Here is an 11,739-nt window from a genome sequence, read left to right as displayed (position 1 = left end):
CTGCGCTGTGTCCCATTATCTCTTAATATTCTCACACAGATCTGCATCTCTGGGATTCATGGACCCTAGAAAGCAGTTTCAGGGAGCTGGGCATGCGGCCCCTTCCCTTGGCTGTGTGCCGCATGTCCACTGCCACTGCTATGTCTATGTCGGTTCCCAGTCTCCTGCAGTGTCTGCAGCCACGTCCACCCCTGCCCTGTACGGTCTCCTGCAGTGTCCACAGCCACGTCCACCCCACCCTGTCCAGTCTCCTGCAGTGTCTACAGCCACATCCACCCCTGCCCTGTACGGTCTCCTGCAGTGTCCACAGCCACGTCCACCCCATCCTGTCCAGTCTCCTGCAGTGTCTACAGCCATGTCCCCGTCGTGTCTCCTTGCTTTTATGTGAACTGCAGCAGCTCTGTCCACGTTCCTTTAATTACTTCTAGTTGTGACCATCCTCACTTGTGGCTTCTTTGGGCTCCATTGTTCTTGTTCTGGTAGTCTCTGGCTTGCATCCTTTGCCCATTTTTTGGAATCAGTGCTTCTGGAAGCCGAGGACTGGGGTTTCCCCTGCCATCTTGCCGGTGTCATCACCCAGTAGGGCTTCTTTTCTCTCTGATGGCTCCCTGCAAGTCACAAGGTTTCCTGTGCTGCCGACTCTGGGCCACAGAGGCTCTGGGGAAGACAGGTTCCCCATAGGGCAACCTGGGGGGAGACATGAGCAAGGCTAAGGCTGCCCTGTCATCAGCCCCCCCCCATCCTTCTGCCTCCTGCACGAACTTCCTATGGGCATCGAGCCCCTCTGTACACCCTGAGTCTCTGTGTAGTCCCTCAGACTCGAGTTCTCTTTGGACTTTTATAATTTTCCATGGAATATAAAGGGAGGAGGCTGGGACCTTTCCTAGGGTATAGCCTTATGATGAGAAGCCTGTCTGTCCCTTCCTTCCTTTTTTCCTCCCTCCCTCCCTTCCTTCCTCCCTTCTCAAAGCCCTGCACCTCCATGCCAGGCTAGGAGCCCCTTCCTCACGATTTTTATCTGTAGAGGTTAGCACACATCTTGACATTTAGTAATTCCTCCATAAACATCTGTTGATCTGCTGGAAATAGTGTTTAATCCACCACTGATTTGCCCAGAGCCTCACTTGTCAAAGGCTAGGAGCGGGCTACAGGCTGTAGGAGGATAAAGATGTCCTGTGGTACCACCATTAGGAGACAGCCTCATAACTGCCACCGTGGTAGAAAAGGACATCACACAAACATGAGCAAGGCTCCAGGGAAGCCTTGTGGAAAGCAGGGCTGAGGAACTGGGCCAGGGAGCCATAGGGAAAGAGAAGGGAAGGGAGGTGGGATCCCAGACTCCCTCCTGAACCTGAGGTTGACGGTGACTGTGTCTCGCTGCAGGTGCTGACTTTCTGAAAAGAACACGGCCTTGGGAAGGTGCTCTGACCTTGTCTCTGCCTCTGTCCTCGGTTATGATGTAGCCTCAGCTGTCCTGGAACTCTCTATGTCCCCAGCTGGTTTGGAACTCTCAGAGGGCTTTGCCTCTCTGAATGACTTGCTGACCTTAAAGTGCTATGTATGTCCTTAGTATCGCTGTCAGCAAAGCAAAGGTAGCAGGCAGGAGTTGCTGTGATTCTCATCAGATTGGACACCCCTCCCTGGGATCCCCAGCTCTGGCCTGGACTCCCCTCCCTGGGCTTCCCAGCTCCAGCCTGGACACCCCTCCCTGGGCTCCGCAGCTCTGGGTTCCTGCATGATCACTTTGCTGTCTCCTTCCAGAGAATTCCTAAGGACAACTTTTTCTGTTTCTGAGCTGGGAGGCTCAGCCTTTCTGGATGGAAGAGGACACTTATGACGAATGTCTCTTGACAGTGTGGCTTCAAGTGACGCCATGGGAGCAGTTACCGAGGGTTCTGACCTAGCTTTTGGGGAGAGTCTGAGAGTTCGGATTGGCCCTGGAGAGGGGACAACAGTGAACGCAGATGAATATTCGTTTGGGTGTAGTTTGAGAAGAGATTGGCCCTGCCTCTGGTTTGACTGTAATAAAATGCCTTTTGGTAAACTTTCACTTCTTCTAATACATAAGTTAAAATTAAGATGGCATCTCATGGGTACTTACAAATTCTAGCATTTTTACCTATAACGGACATGGAAATAAGAAGAATCCACACTCACTTTGTGGGTGCTGGGAACTAAACTGGAGTCCCCAAGAACAGCCGGTGCTCTTGAACTCTGGGCCATCTCTCCAGACTCTGATGTGGGATCTTTGATAAAAACTAATTTCAGTAACACATGGCTGTACATCTCTATGTGTGTGATGAGATATTTTGTTGTGTGTGTACAATGTGTCGTGCTGAATCAGTAAATTGTCACCCATCATCATGATCAACTGTCATTTCTCTCTGTCGGGAACATTCAAAACCTTCTCCACCAGCTGTTCTGAGACAGTCGGTGTGGTCAGCCGGCTAGCCATCCTCTCCACAGACCCTCTCTCTCCCCAGCCCCTGACGCCATCACTGATTGGCCATCCTCTCTCTCTCTCTCTCTCTCTCTCTCTCTCTCTCTCTCTCTCTCTCTCTCTCCCCAGCCCCTGACGCCATCACTGATTGGCCATCCTCTCTTCCCAGCCCCTGACGCCATCACTGATTGGCCATCCTCTCTTCCCAGCCCCTGACACCGTCACTGATTGGCCATCCTCTCTCCTCAGTCCCTGTCACCCTCACTTGGTGTAGGAGGTCCTTCTGTCTATGTGCTGCTTTTATTGGTTAATTAATAAAGAAGCTGCTTTTGGCCAGTGGCTTAGCAGAGTATAGTCAGGCTGAAAGAGATATATAGAAAGAATAGGCAGAGTCAAGGAGACACCCTGGAGCTGCCAGAGGGGGAAGATACAAGCCTCCAGCCATAACCTTGCTGGTAGGTCACAGTTATATGGTAATATATAAAATATTAGAAATGGGTTAATCAAAGATATAGGAGCTAGCTAGCAATATGCTTAAGTGATTGGCCAAGCAGTGATTTAAATAATACAGTTTCTGAGTGGTTATTTCGAGTCTGGGCAGCCGGGAACGAACACAATCACTGGTCAGCCATCTCTCTCCAGACGCCATCATGGTTCTGCTCTCCCCGTCCACAGCATCAGTCAATTCAGTGTCCACGTGTGAGGACTGTGTCTTCCCATATCCCACTTGCTCATCCCCGTGCCTCATGTGGATTTCAGTTGTTACTTGTGGCTGTGTGATAGTCCACTGTACACACATTACATTGCACCTGGTGGACACTTACGTTGCACTCTTTGTCTACATGTGGTGTGTGTATATATGTGTGTGCTTGTGGTGTGTGTATATATGTGTGTGCTTGTGGTGTGTGTATATATGTGTGTGCTTGTGGTGTGTTTCATATGTGTGTGTGTTTGTGGTGTGTGTATATATGTGTGTGTGCTTGTGGTGTGTTTCATATGTGTGTGTGTTTGTGGTATGTTTCATGTGTATATGTGTTTATGGGTGGGCGTGTGTGTGATGTGTGTGCACGAGTGTGCTCATGCGTGTGGCCACTGAGCCTGATTTATTTTATTTTTAATTATGCACACGTGTGTGTGAGTGTGTGTGAGTGTGTATGTGTGTGTGTGAGTGTGTGTGAGTGTCAATGTGTGCACGAGAGCACAGGTGCCCACCGAGACTAGAGGCGTCGGGTCCCCCCGGAGCTGTAGTTGTGGGTGTGGTGAGCCGTCTCATGTGGATGCTGGTGTCCAAACTCTGGTTCTCTGGTAGAGCAAGGCGTTCCCTCACCTGCTGAGCCATTTCCCAGCCTACCTCTGTGTCCTGGCTGGCCTTCTGTGTCAACTTGACACAAGCTAGAGTCATCAGAGGAAGGAGCCTCAGCTGAGGAAATGTCTCCCTGAGATCCAGCTGGTAGGCATTTTCTCAGTTAGTGATCAGTGCGTGAGGGCCCAGTGCATGATGGGAGGTGTCATCCCTGGGCTGCTGGTCCAGGGTTCTATAGTAAAGCAGGCTGAGCAAGTCATGGGGAGCAAGCCAGTAAGCAACATTCTCCATTGCCTCTACCTCAGCTCCTGCCTCCAGGATCCTTCCCTGTTTGAGCTCCTGTCCTGACTTCCTTCAGTGATGAACAGCAATGCTGAAGTGTGAGCCTAATAAACCCTTTCCTCCCCTGCTTGCTTTCTGGTCAAGGTGTTTCATCGCAGCAATAGAAGCCCTGCCTAAGACACTCCACCTTACTTTTTGAGATGGGGTCTCACTGAACCTGGAGCTGACCCATGTGACTAGACTGGATGGCCAACAGATTTCATGGATCTGCCAGGCTCTGCCTTCCCAGGGACATGCTACAGACATGCTCCACCATGTCTGGGTGTCTATGTGTCCTGGATTCCAGACTCAGGTCTTCATGCCCATGTGGCAAACTCTGCCCACAGAGGCACCTGCCCAGACCTGGAAATCTGTGTTTGTTACAAACCCCGCGGGTGACTCTTTGGAACTGAAGACCCACGAGACTTCTCAGATGCGGCCAAGCTTGACAACCGTTTATTTCAGCATCTTTGACAAAGACTTTCAGAAGTTTGATGAGAGTTCTCTTTATCTGGGTAGATGGTTATCCGTTTTTACTTCCTTTCTCTTTCTGAGACAGGTCTACGTAGCCCTGGCTGGCCTGGAACTCACTCTGTAGAGTAGGCTGGCTTCAGACTCACAGAGATCCACCTGCCTCTGTCTCCAGAGTTCTAGGCTTAGCATCTCTTTATTTTCTGTATTGATTGAGTCCCTTCCAGCGCCAGCCATTGGTACAACCCATCAAAGGGAAAAGCCAGGGGCACGAGCACACCAGCCAGTCTCTGGCCCACTGTGGAATATGCTGCATTTGGTTAACTATGTAAAGATGTGTTGTTGTTTCACCTTGCCTGCCTAAAGCATTTGATTGGTCAGCCAATAACTGGGCATAGGAGGGATTGGTGGGGCTGGCAGGCGGAAGGAAAGGTAAGCCAGTCAGCCAGCTGGGGGCCAGCCAGACACAGAGGAGGCGGGAGAGTGGGATGGACGGTGTGTGGGTGAGGTAAATGAGCCCTAGGCAGCACCAATGAATAGAAATGGGAAGCCTACGCTAGGACCAAGCATTCACACTTAGTAATAAATCTCTTTGTCATGATTTGGGGGCTGGCCAGCATAAAAGAGGGTGCTTGGGGACCAGAAGGGATAAAAAGAGACCACCTGTGCCCTCTGCCTGCCTCCCATCGGTTGTGGGAACTGCCTGTAGCTTTTCTTCAGGAAAGCAGCTCCAACGGTTGCACATCCTTTCTTACAGGATAAAATAATATTTTTGAAAATGTTTTACTGATTTAAAGAGCTTTTATTGTAGAGATTTCCCTTTAAAGTTTCTTTGTGCATTTTATTTCTTATTTTTACCCCAAATTTGTCCCAAGGGATCTACATGGAAAATCAGGTTCCTTCTATCAGAGACCACACGGAGGCTTTGTCCCCAGCACAGCTGTTTGGTGCTCTGAGACCTCCTGCTCCTTCCTGAAGCCCCTTCTTGAACAATGAAGTGACAGGTGACCCATGGCCTCCACCCTCCACCTTCTCACCCAGACTCTTTGCTTCTCTACCCAGCAACAGACCTGTTAACTCAGAGAGCTGCTCTGATTGGTTGCTTACAGCAAGGGTCTTCCCCTAACCTAGATCTGTTTCTCTTTACCTCCGTCTTGCTCCCTCGCTTCCCAAACAGATGTTGTTACAGTGCCCCACCCCCTCAGCAATGGTCCTCCGTGTGGAGCTGGTCCTGGCGTTTCACACCCTGATGCTCTTCCTGAGTCCCCAGGGAGTATGGGCCATCAAGGGTAAGTGCTGGGGACCCCTGGGGGTGGGAGGAGACTAGGGAGACAGCAGAGGGAAGAGTCTCTCCGTCTCTGGTCTATGGGCAACTCCCTCCAGCTGTGGGCAAACCCCAGCCCCTTTGGAACATCCACTCTGGAACCAGCTCCAGCTGTGACAGGGTCTTCTCTGGGCTCCCTTTACCTTCAGAGTCCTCCCTGTCCCTTCCTCTTTTCTGAGACCCATGTCCTCAGCCGCCTCACCGCTCAGCACCCTGGCACCTCTGCCACTTCCTGGCTCACACACGTCTCGCCCAGCTTCAGAGCGGCATTCTCCGCTGTGTATGTGTGAGCCCCTGGCTCACACACAGCTTCAGTGCGGCGTTCTCCGCTGTGTGTGTGTGAGCCCCTGGCTCTTCCACTTGACACCATGCAGACACAGGACAGCCCTCACACTCACCTCACCCCTGTAGAGCTCTGAAGGCACGGACGTGTAGCCCTGGATATCCAGGAAGTGTTCTGTCGTGAGGTGAGACCCATTCTGTCATCTCTGGGACGTGAACTTTGAACTCCTGATTTTTTAACTTTTTTTTTATTGATTTTTATTGAGCTCTACATTTTTCTCTGATGCCCTCCCTTTCTCCCCCCTCCCCTTCAACTCTCTCCCAAGGCCCTCATGCTCCCAATTTACTCAAGAGATCTTGTCTTTTTCTACTTCCCTTGTAGATTAGATCCATGTTTTTTTTTTTTTTTAAGAAGAGACAGGTTTTCTCTGTGAACCTCCAGCTATCCTGGAACTCGTTCTATAGACCAGTCTGCCCTCAAACTCAGAGATCCTCCTGCCTCTGCCTCCTGAGTACGGAATTAAAGGTGTGTGCTACCACTGCCAGGCTTGAACTCCTGACTTTGTATCCAGTGTATCCTACGATGCTTTGGGCTCTTCTCTCTCCCTCTCCACCTCCAAGTGTTTCCTAGACGGTTCCATCGGGCTATGTAGCCCAGGCTGGTCTTTTCACTTTCTGAGTGCTGGGGTTGCAGGACCGCGCCACCATGCCTGGCTTGTGGGGAGCTGTCACCCCAGTCTCTGGGCCACAGATCTTAGTTCATGCCCCTGTGCGTCACTGCACCTCCTCCACGCCTATACTGACTGTCTTTGCCAAAAGCTCCCCTTCAGTGCTTCCCCTTAGCCACTCCCCCCTCACCCCTGTTTCACCACCTTACACACAAGACCTGACAGCGCGGCTGCGGCTACAGCTACAACAAATGATGGGGGCCTGGGAACCGCAGACACCATATCCGGGGGCACCCCTCCTTCCCAGCCTGCTTTGCGGGCTCTGTCCTCACACGTTCTGGTCACACACCCTCTGTCTTCTCCTTGCCGTGTCTCTGCAGCCTCTCAAGGGTCCGCTATGGCATAAACAGGACTGTCCCCCCACAAAGCCCAAGACGAGGCCAGGCTGAGAGTGAGCAGGTCCCACACCTGAGTCAGACCTGCTTCTCTCCCCCCTCCCTGCCCTCACCCGATACAGCTGACCACATGGGCTCCTATGGACCCGCCTTCTACCAGTCCTACGATGCTTCTGGACAGTTCACACATGAATTTGATGGGGAACAAATTTTTTCTGTGGACCTGAAGAACAGGGAGGTCGTGTGGCGTCTGCCTGAATTTGGGGCCTCCCTATACTCGAACTTCCAAAGTGGGCTGGCCAGCATCGCCATGATCAGAGCTCACCTGGACGTCTTGGTGGAACGCTCCAACCGAACCAGAGCCATCAGTGGTACCTGGCCTTCTCTCTGCCCCACCCAACTAGGCAGAGTCCTCCTGTGCCCTCCAGCCCCAGTAGGCACCACCCCAGAGCTCCCCTGCGGGTGACCACATGGGAGGAAATGTCCCTCACTCTTGGCCCTAGTAAGGCCCAGCTGTAAGGGGTGGAGCTCCGGGATTCAGGATCTCATTCCTCCTAGAGCCTCCCAGGGTGACGGTACTCCCCAAGTCTCGCGTGGAGCTGGGAAAGCCCAATGTCCTCATCTGCGTGGTGGATGATATCTTCCCGCCTGTGATCGATGTCACCTGGCTGCGCAACGGCCAGCCCGTCACTGAGGGAGTGGCCCAGACCAGCTTCTACTCCCAGCCTAACCACAGGTTCCGGAAGTTTCACTACCTGACCTTCGTGCCCTCCGCCGAGGATGTGTATGACTGCAGGGTGGAGCACTGGGGCCTGGACCAGCCACTCCTCCAGCACTGGGGTACGGGGTCCCACGTCATCGCCTGTCCACGTCCGTGTCTCCTCTACTCCGGATCCCTTCTTGTGTCCTCTGACCCTCGCTTTCTCTCCCAGAGCCCCAGGTGCTTACCCCACCACCAGAAACCACCGAGACCCTGGTCTGCTACATGGGCCTGGCCGTCGGCTTTGTGGGCTTCCTTCTGGGCACAGTTCTCATCGTCACAGGCATGTGCCTGCCCAGTGTCCGCAGGTGCAGAAGCCCAGGGAGTCTGGGGGTGAAGGGAGGAGGGGAAATCAGAGATCTGTGAGAAGCAGAGGGGAAAGAAGGGGAGGGGGACGGGAAAGGAAGGGGAGAGGAAATAGAGAATCAGGGGTTTGGCCGAGTGGATGAATGAATGTGGCTGGCCTTGGTCATCTGGTTTTTACTACTTTAGGTAACTATTCCTCTGAGAGGAACCCGTGAGAAATGCCCCGTGGCTTCCTGGCAAGCTTCTGGAAGCTTCTGTGTCCTCAGCTCCAGCCTGCTACAGTGTGGACCCCCAGTGGCATCAACAACCTCTGTTCTACAGGTCCCTCATTTACTGGCTCCCAACTCCCATTAGAACTTGTGGGGCCCCATCTGCCGCCCTCCTGCCCAAGTGCACTCACGGTTCCGATTCATCCAAACCTCTGGCAGCCACACTAAATTCTCTTAACGGTTTTGCTGTTTGTCCTTTGTAAGGGATCTGGGGCAATACTTACAGCTGAGGGATGCTGAGCACAGAGAGGAGCCTGGGTGGTGACTGCCCAGCATGGCGGTTCACACGGGTGAACGGGGCTCATCTGTGCCTGGTTTGGCCCATATTTTGTCAGTGGGTTATTTCACCCAGGGGGCTTCATGAAACTCATCTCCTGAGTTCAGACTTGAAGGAAAAGTTACGGAGTATCTGATTACTGCAACAATGACAGCTCTGTAAGATGCTGGGAGCCAAGCTCACAGGGATTCTGCTCCTACAGGAACGCCCCTCCCTTTCGGACATTCCCCTATGACTGGCAAACAGCTGCCCAAGACTTGGCGTGCTACTAACACATCAGGCAGGAGGGCAGCACCGTGGGTCTACAATATACCCTGGGCTGGTCAATGGTTAGAGCATTAGCTGTTCCTACAGAGAACCTGGGTTTGATTCCCAGTACGCAGACGGTGGCTCGCAACGACCTGTGACTCCAGTTCCAGGGGATCCTGTGCCCTCCTCTGCCACCAGCACCCTTTTCCCCGGCTCCAGGCACACATATGGTGCACAGACATACATGCAGGTAAAAAATTCATGCATATCAAATTGAAATGATAAGTAAATCTTAAAAGAAAAAAGCTGGATTTCCAAGTGACCCACCTGCTCTCTCTAGTCGTGTGGGCTGGAAGATCTTAACCATGAGTAAAAGTGAAACTCACAGAGATCAGTGAACGCACAAGGCTGTGCCTGTCAGTCGCCGAATGAGTGACACAGATGGGTTTCCAAGCAGGAATGCCTTAGGGGTCTCTTGGGGTCTTCTGGATTAGGGTTTCAGGGGCAGGGAAGTAGCAACAGGAACTCTGTGATAAATGTGACATCACTGTCCCGATCCCAGCCTGAGTCTGGTAACAGGGTCTCTGACATAGGTGCTACTGGGAGCCTTTGGCTGGGAACCCTGCGGTCTGAGTTGGACCAAAAGGCTTCTGGAGAAACTGGGTTTGTGGTTTGCTAAAGCATCAAAGTTGATCAAGATGTAAATAGAACAAAAACTGTGAATTTGGCCCCGGGAAGGAAAGGGCTGATGAAGAAGTCATGGACTTCCCAGGAAGACTACCAAAAAATTCTAAGAAAGTGGGGGAGGTTGTCTTCGCCAGCAATAACAAGATCTACACCCGAGGAGAAACTATTTACCATAAAGGAACAGGGATGGGAGCACACAGAACTCGGGGTGGGTTTTGTCCTGTCCCCTGGGAACAGAGCTGGGACTTGACAAGCCAGCAGAATGTAGCCTGTCTTCTTGTGGGGCCACATGGCCTGCATGTTAGCCACAGCCCCTCCATGCTCACCCACACATTAGCCACTGCCCTCCGTGCTCGGTCACATGTGAGCCACAGCCCCTCCGTGTTCACCTACATGTTAGCCACAGCCCCTCCGTGCTCACCTACATGTTAGCCACTGCCCTCTGTGCTTGGTCACCCGCAGGACTAACTCCCAGTCACACTTTCAAATACTTGGAAAATGAACAACTGGCCACACCTGGGCAATCACCCATCCCAGGCCGATGTACTTAGAGCAGGGACAAGATCTCACAGCCCAAACGTACCCCTTGAGCTGAGGTGAGGGGTTGGGTTGCAGCAAGAGAGGATAGCCTAGCTCTCGGAAGACATCACCGTTTGTCATTACTTTTGTTCCCTTGGCTCCCTTTGGGCTCAGCAGGGTCCACCTCTTCCTGTGGGTTCACCTCCCCCATCACAGGTCACAATCCCCCCCACGATGACAGTGCCAGTTCCCCCTTCTGTTCTCCAGCCCACTGCCACTCCCCCCACGTTTCACTGAGACTCCTGCGATGGCTTCCTCAGATCCCCTCTGTGTGTAGCCTAAAAGTCAAAAAGCTCCACAGGATTTGTGACCAAACCCCTCCAAGCCTCCTTTCTTACCGTGGCCTCCTCCTTAGAGACAATAACTGTCAACTGGCCTAGCAGCCTCTGTCCTGAGATTTGCATGTGGTTTGCCTGCACCCATCCACGGTGTGGCAGCTTGGTCCCCAGTGTTGCTGATGTTGAGGTTGAGTCAACCTTTAAGGGAGGCTCTTAGGTCCCTGGGGACCTTGCCCCAGGGAGGGATTGAGGTAGCTCTGGTCGGTGAGTTGTAAGAGCCAGCCTGATCCTGACTTCTCTCTGGCTTCCTCTCTGGCAATGCGGTCTCTCCTCCCATGCACTTCCTCTGTGGGGAATCCTTAGTCTCCGGGTCCTCACCGGAGACTGGCATCGTGTCCTGATGCTCCAGAGCTATGAACTAAATACATCTTTTTTTTTAAAGATTTATTTATTTACTGTGTATACATTGTTCTGCCTGCATACCAGGAGAGGGCAACAGATCTCATTATAGATGGTTGTGAGCCACCATGTGGTTGCTGGGAACTGAACTCAGGACCTTTGGAAGAACAGCCAGTGCTCTTAACCTCTGAGCCACCTCTCCAGCCCCTAAATACATCTTTTAAAGGATAATAGCATTTTGTTGATGGACGATAGCAGTTGGTAGTGATCACCTGTTCATGTCACATGGGATGGATTACTACATCTTGATGGATCTTGTTTCTGTTTTGAGACAGGGTTCCATTACATAGCCCGGCTGTCCTGGAACTGGCTATGTAGACCAGGCTGGCCTAGAACTCACTGTGACCTGTCAGCCTCCATTGGGATGAGAGGTACATCAGCATGTATCTCAGGTCTTTAGCTTTAGGCTTTATTTCTTCTCTTTCTGTTGTGGAATGTTACTTCAGCTATAGAAAGGTGCGCTGAATTTGCTGATGTTGTGGAATGTTACTTAACCATGTAAAGATGTGTTACATTTGTTTATGCTGCATTTGTTCAACGAAGTAAAGATGTGTTGCCTGCCTAAGGCACCTGATTGGTCTAATAAAGAGCTGAATGTCCAGTAGTTAAGCAGAGAAGGGATAGGCAGGGCTGGTGGGCAGAGAGAATAAATAGGAGGAGGAATCTAGGCT

At 51.9% G+C, this 11,739-nt stretch overlaps 1 protein-coding gene across 1 annotated transcript; it reads left to right on the top strand.

Moving 5' to 3' along the window:
* The first annotated feature begins 5,700 nt into the window (after nt 1-5,700).
* LOC126499785 (HLA class II histocompatibility antigen, DO alpha chain) lies at nt 5,701-8,715 on the top strand. Its single transcript, XM_050139136.1, has 5 exons — nt 5,701-5,824; nt 7,327-7,575; nt 7,763-8,044; nt 8,137-8,272; nt 8,457-8,715. The coding sequence occupies exons 1-5, from the start codon at nt 5,713-5,715 to the stop codon at nt 8,458-8,460; spliced, it is 783 nt and encodes a 260-aa protein (XP_049995093.1). The 5' UTR covers nt 5,701-5,712; the 3' UTR covers nt 8,461-8,715.
* Nucleotides 8,716-11,739: the final 3,024 nt, after the last annotated feature.

The sequence above is a fragment of the Alexandromys fortis genome, unplaced genomic scaffold (assembly GCF_014885135.2).
Source record: "Alexandromys fortis isolate MF-2015 unplaced genomic scaffold, M_Fortis_MF-2015_v1.1 scaffold_9, whole genome shotgun sequence".
NCBI lineage: Eukaryota > Metazoa > Chordata > Mammalia > Rodentia > Cricetidae > Alexandromys > Alexandromys fortis.
Note: the sequence above shows the minus strand (reverse complement) of the source record. Positions and strands in the feature narration are given on the sequence as shown.

Bases quoted from the DNA above. Each gene is read 5' to 3' on its own strand.
- LOC126499785 (XM_050139136.1), top strand. From the start codon at position 5,713: ATGTTGTTACAGTGCCCCACCCCCTCAGCAATGGTCCTCCGTGTGGAG. The intron at 5,825-7,326 runs GTAAGTGCTGGG...CACCCGATACAG, and splicing joins GGGAGTATGGGCCATCAAGG to CTGACCACATGGGCTCCTAT. The intron at 8,045-8,136 runs GTACGGGGTCCC...TTTCTCTCCCAG, and splicing joins GCCACTCCTCCAGCACTGGG to AGCCCCAGGTGCTTACCCCA.